This window comes from Sylvia atricapilla, chromosome 7, assembly GCF_009819655.1.
Source record: "Sylvia atricapilla isolate bSylAtr1 chromosome 7, bSylAtr1.pri, whole genome shotgun sequence".
Lineage (NCBI taxonomy): Eukaryota > Metazoa > Chordata > Aves > Passeriformes > Sylviidae > Sylvia > Sylvia atricapilla.
In genome coordinates, this window is record NC_089146.1 from 12,113,795 (window position 1) to 12,128,122 (window position 14,328).

The 14,328-nt window shown below is 41.3% G+C and overlaps 1 protein-coding gene across 1 annotated transcript; it reads right to left on the reverse strand.

Moving 5' to 3' along the window:
- Nucleotides 1-1,889: 1,889 nt before the first annotated feature.
- On the reverse strand, nucleotides 1,890-9,788 carry WDR12 (WD repeat domain 12). The gene is made up of 13 exons (XM_066322628.1): nucleotides 9,630-9,788; nucleotides 9,454-9,548; nucleotides 8,368-8,462; nucleotides 7,743-7,849; nucleotides 6,800-6,915; nucleotides 6,256-6,410; nucleotides 5,559-5,604; nucleotides 5,282-5,367; nucleotides 4,952-5,092; nucleotides 4,730-4,835; nucleotides 3,662-3,794; nucleotides 3,058-3,130; nucleotides 1,890-2,350 (listed from the first exon to the last, which is right to left on the reverse strand). Exons 1-13 carry the CDS (start codon nucleotides 9,668-9,670, stop codon nucleotides 2,273-2,275), a joined length of 1,272 nt encoding a protein of 423 aa, XP_066178725.1. The 5' UTR covers nucleotides 9,671-9,788; the 3' UTR covers nucleotides 1,890-2,272.
- Between the last annotated feature and the right edge of the window lie 4,540 nt (nucleotides 9,789-14,328).

The following is a 14,328-nucleotide window of genomic DNA, read 5'->3' on the forward strand; positions in this document are numbered from 1 at the left end:
AATGCAAATGTGACACTAAGCCAAGGACCAAGCAGGTGAACTCTTGTCTTGGATTAATGCTTTTAATGTGTGTCCTAATGCATGGTGCTGTTTGAACTGTGTTTAGAGGCAGCACACCTGCTGGTGGACAGTTTATGCCAGGTGCAGAATGAAAAGACAGAAATAGAACAGTGTGTATTGCACAGCCTCGAAACCAAACCAACTCCCACCTCCTATCGAGATAAAAACAAACATAGGTCAATCTTGTAGTAGCTGATTATTGTCTTTATTCCCCTCACTTGTAGAATCACTTCTATATTTAAGAAAAATTAGCAATTAATGAATAAAAATTCTTTAGGTTTTTTTTTTTTTGTGCTACTGGGACACTAGGAATATGCAGAAATGGTTTTAGGGGAGGAAGAAAGTATTTTTTGGGGAGTAGAGTCACTACCAACACCTTGATTCTGGATTACCATTTTTTTGACTCAGTTCTTCTGCAGTTTCAAAATCAACTCATGTTGACCATTGTCATTTCACATGATTATTTTAAATGGAAGGACAGCATGTTTGAAAGGAAAGTCTTATTAAAACATTCAAGATCACAGACTATCCAAAGAACTGTCAGCCAAATACAAAAAAGTATTGGTTTCAGGATAATTTATGGACAGTGGTAATGTACATATATTTCAAAAATATGTTGTACTTACACTGGTATCACTGCATGTTAATATGGTTTACTTAATTCCTTTGTCTGTTCCTTTGCTACAGTACTATTCCAGACAAGAGGAGGGTATAAAAATGCTTCTGCTTTTCACTGTGGTCTATCAGAACCAACCTTTTTAGAGACATTCTGTCAATTTTTTTACAGGTGATAGTAGATCTGACAAATTCACTGAAACAACTAATGCCAGCTGGTTTTTCTTGAGTCTAAATAATATTAGTCTAAGATAAGCTGACACTTCAGGCAACATGATCTTTTTCCAAAGTGTTTTATAAACCTTTCTGGGATGGCAAGAAAACCCTATTAAGGTTACTCACCTTGCATTCATGAGTCTTTAGACATAGGCATGTAAGTTGTTAGTTGCAGTACCTCACTTGCAGAGCAAAGGGATCAGATCCTTCCTGTCCTTTGCCATTTTAATCAGTTTTGGTCTTTGATATTTCTTTAAACTCCTCACTCAGAACTATATATGTAGTATATATACAGTCAACATATAAGATAAATATATGTGTCTGCATTACAAACTTGAAGGTCAGTCTCACTGTTTAAAGAAAAATTATTAATTTAAGCATTTGAGCTGTTTGTGTTGTACAGGTGTTACGCTGATTGAAAGCCAAGACATTGGTTTGGATATCCAAGTGTGGTCTCCACACAGTTTAACAGTGCGCTGGTTTAACATCACAGATATGTAATCTAACAAGCTGCAGTAATAGCTTTTTTATTTGAGTGCTGAACTCAAAGCAAAGCCACCAACAGAGAAATTAAGCATGTTTGAATAGTGCTTATCCTCTATCAACTTAAAAGCTATTGCAACTTTTTGCATCTGTTCTTTCCAAGAACAAATTACTTCTACTTCTGCCTTCTTGATCCACCATTGTTTCTACACATCTGCTTTTAGGACCAAGACACCACATTACTGGTACTGCAACACAAGTAGTACTGTGGTGCAAGGCTGGCATTCTTTTATCTACAGCCCTAATTTATAAGCTACTAAAATATGGACTATTTCATCTGCCAGTAGATCTGTCAAGTTCCTCTATATCATGCTATTTCCAGTGCACACATACCAAGTCTTCATCCTAGAAAGAAGCCTGGGTTTTTAAATAAGGACCAATCATAAGAACTTCTAACAGCCAGATGGAGAGCTGAAATGTCATTTTATCTGAAATGACACTCTAAACCAATGAGCTGTTGATAAAAGCTTTATTTTTTTTTCCCAACTGAAAGCAGGTAAACTCAAAAAATAATTTAGTTAGTGAGTAGTTTTTCTGTAAGTATCAGCTAACAGTTTACTTCTTATTAAAAGGGCTATACAAATAGTAATTTAAAAGATGTTAATTCAAAGCCATCAAAAAGGGAGGAAATTACCTTTGCTTTGTTCCACATTAATCCCATTTGGGCTTTGCTATTTTTCTGTGAGAAATATGGATATAGGTTACCAATACAAAACCAGAAATAGCTCTCTGAGCAACAAACTCTTTTCTTCAGAAGTTGACTGTGTAGAGATGCTAATAGAGAGCAACTGCTGCAAAAATCTTCATTTTATAAAAAAAGTCTTCTTGCTGTTGACCTTCACGCCCCAACATCAGAGGCTGTAGCTGGGTATCTGTAGCAATACAGTTTGTTGTCTGCTCCTCCACTCAGTAACAACTGAGGAGAAAAGGAAACTGATTAATATCAGAACTAAGCAAAGTAAGTACACAAAAGTTAAGGACTCCATTTTTCTTTTCCTTTATAAAATGTAGTAGTGAATAATGAACTGTTAATGCATGACTCAAACCTGTAATCAAAGTGCAGAAGCAACTTTGTCTCTTACTCTCCTCTTAAAATTAGAAGTAAAACTTGTGTAGGAAAGTTGCTAAAGCTTTTCCTGACTTTTACAGTGAACAGGAGCCACCCTGAGACTCTTGAACATTCTCAAAATGGGAGTTTTTGGTAATTTTAAATACATGTGTACCACTACAGTAGCAGAACAGCTTGCTGTAGAGGATTCCACATGTACTGACTCCATACCCCAGCTTTACTTCATGCTGCTTTAGTCCCAGTGGCAGAAGACTACCTTGGAACACGTGTTTTCTGAGTAAGGTGCAGTGCTGTTCTTGTCTCTCCTTGTTTGGAATATCATTATAATGCTCAGCAAAATCCACAGAGCTTCTGCTCTCACCCTTCCCCTTTGCAGCGTGGGGACATGCTGCAGTGCCTGTGACACCACCACCCAGACATCAAACGTAGCACAATTACAACTGCCTGTTCTTTCCTAGTTCAAAGCATAAGGAAGTAACAACCCATGACTTCTTTTAGCTTTCTTCTTAAACACCATGAATGTAAATCAAGTAACTTGTTTTTCAGATTCTTACCCCTGCTTCTGTCCAGTCCACACACAGAACCTTGTCTTCGTGAGCAGCCAAGTCATACAGAGGAGCTTTGCAACTAGTGAAAAACAGGTTTGAAGCTACGTGAGCAATCACAGACAACAACTGGCCCCAGGGAGAAATGCTATCCCAATGCTATCAAACAGATGTGATCAAGCAGTTATAAACACTTTGAGAGAGTACAGACATTGACCATCTGTGATGCTTCCTCTGCTTTCCCCAGAGCCAATCACATTAGTATTATCCTCTCCTACATCCCCAAAGAGAAAAGCAGCAACATTTTTCATCTGCTTGCAAACAACTTCAAGACTGGAATTCAATCAGTTGTTAGGAAGAATTTATTTTAGCTTCCTTCTTCCATGTGTAGATGCTGCTCAACAGTGTATGCTTTCCAGCCCTGTGGCAGACTACAAATATTTTTCTCCCTTTCATTTTATTTTATGGTTGACTTCCAAAACCTAAAGGGTTTTCACAAATGCCACATATATTCCCACTGAAGGTCTCTGCCTGCTTTTGCTGTTTCATGAGGAGTAGCTCACCCTGTAAGCTTACATGCCTTTGAACAACAACAAACACAGGTTTATTTTACCTCCTTGTGTCCCAAAGCTTCACAATGTTGTCCAAAGAACCAGAGATCAGCTGATGCTCGTGGGTAGGCGACCACTTCACAGATGTCACCCAGCCCGTGTGGGAAGTCAGAGACAGGAGAACCAAGGAGCCATCTGAACAGAGAAAGGAAAAACCACAGACATCAGCAGATGCTGAAACCAGCACTTTGAAGGTGCGTACAAAATCCAGTGTGGTTGCAGTTCAAGTTAACTGTTAAGCGAACTTTAAATAAAGTCAGTAAAAATGTAAGCCACACAAGTTCTGGGGAAGAAAAAAAACCCAAAGAAACAAACCAAATTAAACAAAAACGAAATCAACCCAAAACTCTTCAAAATGTATTTTCTTGTCACTAAACTTCCTTTTCAAAGATTTTTTTTTAAGCAAACAAACAAAAAAGCTTTTATTAACAACATGTAATACGCTAGTGAACTTTGGATTAGATCTACAGAAGCTAAACAGATAAATGTTATTTACTATTTGTGGCCTTCCAAAACCTGAACAGAGCCTACAAAACAGGTGAGTTCAAGGCCAGGCTGGGTGGGGCTCTGAGCAATCTGCTCTGGTGGAAGGAGTCCCTGCCAGGGCAGGAGGGTTGGAACTAGATCATCTTTAAGGTCCCTTCTAACCCAGACCATTCTATGAAATATGTCTATGAAAATAAATCTGGCAGGCTCAGTCATAATATCTGTAATTCCACCTGTACATGAAATACAGTACAATGTCCAAGTGATTACTGTTTCACTTTAATGATTATCAGATCAGCCTCAGTCTGATCTTTACAAAAAAAAAACCAAACCCCTCTTCTGCAATTGCACAGTTGAACACTCATTAGCCAGTTTAAAAAAATAGTAATTTCTAAATTATTAGGTAAGAAATTTAAAAATGTCTTGCACAAGAATACAGAGAACAGATGTAAGCTTTGTATTTAATGAACCCCTCAAATGGCTGGTTTCAAGGAGAGGGACCAGAAAAGTTTGTGAGATGTCTCTTGACAGGACAAAGTTCTGATTTGAAAAATATCTTTGAGACCATGTGTATTTAAGCTCACCTTTGCTGCGAGGATCCCATAGTCTGATATGTCTGTCAGTGCTCCCTGATGCAAGTCGTCGACACAGGGGTGAGTAGGAGACAGAGTTAAACACTTTGTTTCCTGTCTGCCAGTAAAGAAAACAAAAACTCTAAGACAGGAGCTACTATTTTACACAGGTTTTTTTCTTTTTCTCTGAGCTGGACTTCAGCTGAACCTACAGGCAGAGTATAATGATCTCACCAAAGTTGATTTGAGATCTCCAGTCTCAGCATCCCACAGTTTAATGGTGTGGTCCCAGGATGCGCTGCAGATTTCTTCAGCATCTGACCACAGCACAGAGGAGATGGCTTCTGTGTGGCCAGAGAGGGTTGCCAGGGGAGTCTAGAATTTAATGGTGACAGATTTGAGTAAGTTATAAAAAAAAATCTACTATTTCAATAAATAAAAAAAGTCTGATTATCCTGAGACATACCAGCAGAAGTTTTAAAGTCACCTTTAGCAAAGAGAAATTATTTGTTGTGGCTACACTTCTAAAAAAAAAAATCCAGACAAACCCAGAGCTAATCTTACCCTTGTTAGTCCCAGCTGTTCAGTTTTCTGCTTTTTGCGTGGTCTGTTAGTTGCTTCTTCCATTTCATCCTCTTCATCTGTAGGTACTGGGACAGAAAACAGGCAGACTTCAGCTACAGGTTTTTGAATTCCATCTCCATGTAAGTAATTAAGCAAATCCCCATATTTCATGGTGCCTACAACCATCATGCAGGTGAGAACAAGATCTGAAATTGTGTAATTAAGCAAACCAATAACTCAGCATAGTGATGCATAGCACTACTAACTTACATCTTACCTGCAGACCAGATCTTTAACATCTTATCCCAGGATCCACTGCAGAACTGTATGAACAGAAACATTTTGTTAAATGTTGATCCAGATAGACCATGGAAGAGAGACCTGCTTGAGAAACGAACCAATGGGTTATAACATACCCTAAAAACCCCCCAAAAATGTTTGGCATAGATCAAATTATTCTTTTTACTTCCTTTGTAGTAAAAATATCTACAAAATACCTATTTCCTTCAGCACCAAAAAGTTTTACTTTAACCTGTTTGATATTGAGTCAAGCTGGGAGCAATGACTCCACCTTTGGTGGGAGTGCTCTGTTGAATTCCTGGATGAAGGGAAGGAACCTCTTTATCACCTGCTTTTTCCAAGAACTCTGGAATTTTTTTTCCTACCAAAACCACTGCAAAAATTTAGGTTAAATTTCAAAATAGTTCATTATAGCACAAAATTCTCATGCATTTAAAGTAAAATTCACTTTAAAATTTAACTTGTTTTCTAAATAAAATGATTTTGTGATTCTATGGCTTAGCATTGATGTAACACTCCTAATTCTCAATAACTACCACTTATAACAAGACTGGAAAATTATTACTGTCATAAAATGATGATCATGAATACCCATGCAAGGACAAAACCAGGATTTTTGAGATACAGGCTACTAAATGCCCAAACACAAAGATTTCTTTCCAGAAGTCACTCACTTTGGTTCTTGTACAATCAACAGCTACAGACTCGACACTGCCAGCGTGTCCCCTGCAGCAGTGAAGGGCTTTCACTTTGTTTTTCTCCACGTTCCACTCCCAGAGCAGGACAGTTTGGTCCATGGAAGCACTGAGTAACAGGCATGATAAACTATCTGAGGAAGAAAAAAGTTACACCCAACTCAGCTTTCCAAAGTCTTTATAAATAATCCTTCTAATCCTAGAAGAAATATAAGATAAACAAAAACTCATATGTGTTTCAGTTTACGTCATGTTACCCTGCAAGCACAGTTAATATAACTACATATACACCAGTATTTGCTAATGGAGACTGCAGGGTGGATAGACAGCAATCATCTCTAAGTATTCATTCATTTATTATTGTCAAAGGACTATTTTATGCACACCATGACTTAATTTCTTACACCACTGACAGAGATTGAAATAATTGCATTTAGATAATTAAATACTCACAGTTAAGGCACGCTAGCATTTCTCCCCCAGTAAATCAAACTACTACTATTCCCCTGCTACATATACTGACCTTGCTTCACCCACGCCACATCCTTCACTACTTCTGTGTGCCCAGCTATTGTCGTGATGGATTTTCCTTCCACAGACCAGATCCGAGCAGTCTGATCATAGCAGCCAGTTAATATCCTACAGGGTACAGCATTGGAAACATCACTGTCTTTAACACCAACGAATGTTTTTATGAAATAAAGCCTCAACCAGAAACTCGGGAAACTCTTAGCGAGGTAAGTGGTTTAAAAGAAATAGCTTGAAAGAGGAAAAAAATATGCGTTTTGCTACAGGGCCAAGCTTCACTAAAGCCTTGTGAATAGCAGCCCGAGAGTACAGGCTAGAAAGACAAGCAGTGAGAGTACTGCATGTTTTGGTTGGTGGGACTATAGATCCCTTATACAATTTACATCATTCAAAACTTAATTTGTCAGTAAAACTAGTATCTTGCCAGAGGTTTTCAAATCTCTACTTAATATATGAACATTACCTAGCTGATTGGAAAATGAATGTGAAAATACAGTAGAAAAAGGCAATGATGCCTCTGGCTTTTTTCTAGGAAAATCTCTGCAAAAAGGTATGTTCTATTTGATGTTATTGAGTGTCACGTTGGAAGTCAAGGTTTTAAGTAAAAAAGAGTAATGAGGAAAACTTGCTTTCCTTTAAGGAAAAGGATACTAAACAGCACTTGTTGTGTTCATTTGTATAAGCAGAATATCAAGTTCAGCGTCTCTAGCTGTTTTCTGCCTCGTTAAAGTCACTGTCATGTGACAGTGTAACCAGTGAACTGCTTACAAAAGCAAGCAGCTGACTGACTTGACAGGCTAAAAAAAAAAAGAAAAATAAAGCAAAGAGGAGAAAAAACCCCACCCAAGCGTTTACTAAAGAGAAAATACTGCTCTATTTGATACCATGGAGGAACATGAATAAGTAAGACAAAACTTAGAACTGGCTGAATGTGGTACCATTCTTCAGTGGCTTGAACAGAACTGATCCAGTCATCATGGAAGATGCATTCTTCTGGCTGAGGGGCCATGTATTTCTCCACATACTCTATTTCCACCACTTCTTCCTGAGCTCACAGACAAAATACTTCTTTACTCATATAGCATGGTTTTGGGGTTTTTTAAGCACTAACAGTAAAATTTAACTGTAGAATGGCACAAATATATAAATTCATTTAGCAAAGGTCTTGGTATCCAAGTCCTTCACCACAACAGTAGAACTAAAGTATTTAGAAAAAAAAAAAGTGTGAATTACATTGTTTTTCATATTTTTATCAAATTACTATTAATAGCAAGCTGGAAGCAAAAGCAAGTGATTTCACTCTTCTTACATTCCTCTTCTTCTATATTTACTAATACAAAACCAGTGTCTAAAACACTGTGCAACATTTTCTAGAAGTAATATTAAACATCCCCATTATCTCCTGCCATAAGAGACAAAAAAGTATTAATGATGAACTGAGTAAGAGAAGAGTTTCCCCTCTGAAATCTACCTAGCTGACAGTGTAATATCTAAATCAGATGGAAGTAAACTGGCTAAGTCTGTTTTACTGTCTAAGAAGGGGAGACATTGAGTATGACTTACTGTAGAAATATTTTCCATTTCCATGTGCGTGACCAGTGGCAATCGCAAGAACTGGCCATTGATAAGGAAGTCAAATTCCACATACTTGTGATCCTCTGAAACAAATTGGGAAAAATCAATGTTCACGTGTCACTATTTATTTAATACCATCAAGAATGGCATTTTGTGACTGGTTCAGGAAAATGGAGCCAAGGAGAGTTAAAAAAAATACCCAAACATAAACAACCCCACCAAACCAAAACTCCCAAACAAATGACAAGAACAAAACCACCCACCAAATAGTTTCTTCTGCCAGTCTTAAGTGGGCAGCCCATTACTTCCACAGGATTATTTAAGTTAAGAGGAAGGAAAATTTGTTGTTGGGGTTCAAAGAGTTGTTTGCCTGTTATTGTATTTTCTCTGTAGCTATATGTAATCAATCCTAGTGGTGCTTTCTGACTGTTCTGTATGGATCTTGCGGCTTGTAACCACCAGCTAGAGCCCTGTATTTGTGGCAGCAGTAGGAAAATACTAAGAACTTTTGGTTCATATTTCTCCCTTTGTAATGGCATAAATGACAAAGACTTTGCATTTTGGCAGAAGCACTGCACTGTGCACTAGTTTTCTGTTCAAGATTGTTTGCAATGTCATGGGTAAAAAGGGATTTTCCAACAACATTAGACAACTGTCTTTCCTTAGATAAGCTTTCAAGTCAGTGGGCCCATTTCAGCGCTGACAGAATAGCTGAGGTTTTCTTATAGGCTGTTATAAAGACCAAACCTCTGCTTTCATTAGTTTTTGTGCCGGGTTTTGGGCAACACTTCCCCTGCCATCTGCTGTGGCAGCCCGGCCTGTGGCGCCGGGCACACGCAGTATTCCAGCCTTTGGTCCATCTCTCCAGGGCATGCCCAGCAGCCCCGGTACCCGCAGCGTTTCACCAAGTTCCAGGAGCGCCTCACTGCAGCAGGCAGGCCAAAGCAGCGGGGCGGAGCGGCCCGGGCTGTCGCCGTCCCCGCCGAGGGCCTGCGGGAGCCGGGCTGTGACAGCCCGCACGGGCCCGGGACACGAGGGATGCCGGGCTCCCAGCGGCCGCCCCGCGGCACCTACCGTGCGCCGCCGCCAGCAGCTTGTTGATGAGCTGGCTGAGGTCGGTGGTCTCGGAGGTCGCGGGCACCGAGAAGGGCACATCCTCCACGGCGAACCTGCGGGCACAGCGCTCCGTTACCGCCCCCGCGTCACCCGCTCCCGAACCCACCCCCGGCGCGGGAGGGGAGGCCGCTCACCTGCGGTTCTCGGTGCGGAACCGCGCCGTGAGCTGCGCCATCGCTGCTGTCGCCGATAGCGGCACGGACCACGTGTCGCGGCGCGCCCCTGCCGAGCCCCCCGCGGGACCGCGCACCGCCCGCGTGCCGCGCGCCCGCCGCGCTCCCGAGAGGCCGCGCGCCGCCGCCTTCCCGGCGCCCCCCGCGCGCCCCCGCCCCGCTCCGCGCTGAGGGCGGGCGCGCGTGCGCGGAGCGGAGGCGCGCATGGCGGCGGGGCTGCGGGAGCCGAGCCCAGGTGGAGTAAGGCACCTCCGGCATCTCCCCTCGGGCCGCCGCCCCCGCCGCGGGGCCGAGGTGCCGGGGGTCGCGTCGGCCGCGGGCTGAGGCGCCCTCCGCGCTCCTCAGGGCTCGGGCGCGGGGGGCGCGTTCCGCAGCCGCCGGCGGGTGCGGGAGCGGCTCCTGTGGCCGCCCCTCAGCGCTGTGCCCGGGCGGGGCAGTGCCCCGTGTGGCGCCCAGGGTCGCTGGAGTGCTGGTCTCTGCTTGCAGTCACTCGGGTTGTGTTTCTCTGCATGTCAAGCGACACACCCACAATAAACTGCCTACTAGAAGTAATAAATCCAACGCGCGGTGGACTTAAAAAGAAGCTGTAAGTGTGTTTGGTGTTTGGGAGAAGGCTGTGCTTGTGTGAGGACGTGCTGTGTGCTTGCGTTGGGCGTGAATTTCTTTTCCTCCACCTTTTTGACAGTCCTTCGTGGCCTCCGGGGATCCGCTGGCGTTTCCCTGAGTGGTGCCTCAGGTTCTGGTGGCTCCGCTTGTTGGAGCGGGCGGGGGTTGAGTGTTTGCCCTTTCGTGAAACTCTGACATCTCGGCTGTTTCTTAAGCGTGCTTTAGAGACCTAACGTCCTTTGTCTGCCAAATTGACACGGGCGCATCTTGCAGTTATTGGTGTTGTCTACAAAAAACCGACTTGAGAAACCTTTTAAATGTCGGGCTCAGATCTTCTCTGTAGTCCTAACAGCATCTGCCTCCTGTTCCACGATAGAGATAATGCTAAATTTCAAACCTGGTACAAGTTGACAAAGTTAATTGTAATTCGTGTACTGGGGAGTATCACTATGTCCTGATTTCCTCCCTGATATTTTTTTTTTACTGTTTTACTGTAATTTATGCCCTTGAGAATTTGTGTGACTGTGAATGGTTGTAGGGAAATGCCCTCAGAGGGAGCTTTTTCAGACAGTGTATTTTGATTGCTGTAAGCTGTGCAGTTATCTGAAGTCTTCTTATAAAACCTCTGCAACATATTGCAGAAAACCAAAAAGATATTGATGGTGAAGCATCCAACTGTAGGTATTTTCTGTTAAGTATAACCAGCACCCATCATACTTATCATGTTTGCCTGTGCTAGCAGTTTCTGTGGTTGCTTGCTCTTTGTAGAGGTGAACCAAGGACAACAATGGCCATAGATTTCCCTTTATTTGAGAAAAGTGCTTCCCAAATGGAAGCAGGGTGAAGGAAATAGACCTGTGGCATTAAAATACGCTAACCCATGTGTTGGAAATGGCCCTGGAGCGCTGGGCTGGGGAAGCAGCCTATAAAGTGGTGGGGGTGGAGTTGTGTTAAGGCTAAAGCTGAGACATAGAGAACTGCCTGTGTGCTTTGAGGATGCAGCTCTTGTTCCCACTGTACACTGCCATTAAACTTCCACATTTCGCCTTCAGCTGACTGTTAAATGTGTGATACAGTGGTGTTACAGTGGGAATTTTTGTGGTGCTCACTTGATGTTTGTGAAGAGATAGTGATGTGTTATTTACACATTCATGACAAAATATCCCTAGGTATACATAAATATACAGCATTTAACTCTCCTGTTTGGGGAACTGGTCAGCAGTATTTATATGACTATAAGGTCTATTAACTGTGTCTGTACCCGTACACCTCTGTAGAAGGATATTTCTTTAAGACAGAAAATAAAAATCTTTGTTTGTGGTTGCACACAAGCACTTAGGTTAATGAAACCTGGATAGTTAAACCATGAAGTTGATTTTCCAAGTGTTGTGTGTGCCAGTGGTTTGCCTGGGTTACAACAGTGATTAGACAAAATCATGGGACAAAATTGTACCACAGGAATTATTTTAAACAAATATAGAACTTCAAGTATTTCTGGGCTGCTTATGAAAGGAAGCTGGATCAATATCACCGTGTACATACCCTACTGCTGGATTTTTTTCCCCTGAGCTTTGTTATTAACTGTTGTTAGATACAGGATGTTGGGCTGCCTGGGTCATTGGTCTGCCCCCATAGAGCTGTCTGTCCCTGTGTTCTGTGGTTGGGTTCCAGCATGCTCAGAGTACGTGTCATCAGTATCTCTGGAACAAACTCGGTTTATCTCAAAGGACTAAATGTGCTGCTTTTGCAAAACTGCCCTGTCTTCTTTACATCTTTGAACCGAGAGGAAATGGTTGAGTGATTATGAAACCTAGTTTTCTGGGGTTTGTTTTCCATTTGCTGCTAAGATGCTTCAGACATTGTAACTGAAACATCTTATAATTGTTCTCAGATTCAAAGCTGAAAAATATTTGGTAAACATGAGGTAACTTCATTTGGAACTTGGTCTGGAGTGTCATCGCTTGAAAATTGAATGGAAAAATAAATCTGCTTTAGATTAAAGTATTAATATATTGAGCATATGAGCAGCTTAACTTCTCAATGTTGTTTGTATCAGCAGGATGCTTTATTCAGCTTCAAAAGCCAAGGAGACGTGGATTTACTTTGCCTGTGTCCTTTATACCTTTGCAAAGCAGAATAAATCTGTGCTTTAAGAGTTGTACAATTCTTTTGAAGTTACTCTCTAGCCTGTTACAGTCTCCTTACAAAAGCTGTAAACTGTTGAAATACCACAGCCAAGAAGGTCCATTCTGAGGAATTTGCTTTCGTGGTGTGGTGAAGAAGATACAGCTGGTAGGAGTCATGTGCTAATATAATGCAGCCTGTCTTTAAAATAAGTGCTGAAGGGAAAAATCGTGACCACCATTCCCCCTCCTTCACCCCAAAATACAGGAGTTCTCTTCTATTCAGTTGGGTATGTTATGTGTGTAGTCTTATATTTGTATAGTCTTGTTAGGTAAGGGCCAAGCTAATTGTCATTTTGTCCTGTTGCTTGGAATGTTTGGGATTGGTTGCTGCTTTAAAGGGTGTGCTGTGTGCATGAGAGCATTACCCTGTGGATGTGGCAATTCATTCTCCAGTATTATCTGTCTATTTGAAGGTTTGTAATGAGCAACTGAGTATCTTGAAGCTTTCTTTGGGATAGAAGGTATATCTCTGAAGTGCTGGGAGCTCTGTCTTTTTGTCTTTCACCATGTGATTAATGCCATTTTTTTTTTAACATATCTGGTGGTTTTTTCTGCCCAAAACATACCACCATAGACTAACAATAGTAATTTTATTTCATTTATGTGCTGTCTTATAAATCTTTAAAACAAATAGATTTACTTCAAGATGCCTGCATGACAGAGTTGCATAATGCAAATTTTGTCTGGTGATTATGGAAGAAGGTGACTAATGTATTTATAAAGCACTGCTGGCATGTGCTTAAATATCAAGTGTTCTCTAGATGTGTGTGGTTGTTAGTTCGGTGCTCTTGGACGTATTCAGATGAAAATGGTGGGAGGGTGTATGTGTGTTTTGTATCTGTGTATGCAATGACAAATCAAGCAAGTTGTCTCATCTAAAAGGCTAAGCTGTACTCCTGGAGCAACACACTGACATTTCTCTGGAGTGAGTAATAAAGTGACGAGGAGGCAAGGATTTCTTGAGAACTTTGCTGTTATCTTGCAACAGCATTAGAACTCACAACACTAAATTTGTGAGACTTAAAGACAACATCTGCAGCAGTCTCCTGGCAGAAGGCTAGAATGAATTTTTATAACTTTTGCAGGTCACCTTGTAATGGAAGAAAGTGGAGCTGGCCATGATATTGCTATGGAAGGATCTAACCATTTGTTCATAGGCAGCTGCTGTAATGGTACAGAAGAGTCAGAAACAAATGGTCAGGTTTTTCAGGTGATGTATGAATGCTCTGTCCTGGTAGATGCTTCCTTTACATCCACTCTGAGTTAAAAGTATGCTATTTCATCAATGCAGGGTTTTTTTTTTTTCCTGCCTTTAGAGTAATACATTGTGTCTTTTAAGAATGTACATCCTTCCCCTGGATCCCTGTGCCATTCAGTTTTGAACTGATGAATATCCAGATGTTACATGTAATGACAACCTTCAGTAATTATGTCCTGCTATAGTTCTGAAGAAATGCATGTTTTATTTTGTTAACCCTTTCAAAAAAGAATATGACATGCACTGGAGTAGGAGAGGTTCAGAACAGGTGAAAATGAAGTGGCATTGCTTAGTGACCAGATGTGACAAATGAAGAGTCCAGGGACACAGGACACCTGTGTATGTATTGAGGGAGAGGAGTCTTTAATGTATTTTTTATCAGATATTGCCAGATCTTCTTATCTGGGGAGATTTCTGTGCATGAATGCTCTCCTGCAGAATGTTCTTCTAACATAAAATGTCATTCAGGTAGTGACTTACTTGTGTGTGTATGATCTCTGCACAATGTCTTTAACACAAGTGCCATTTGTTGCTGCTTTTCTGGTGTAGGTCAAAGTAGACAGTTGCAGCACAGAAGGTGTATACCTGCAGAATTTTTTGTGAGGTTATT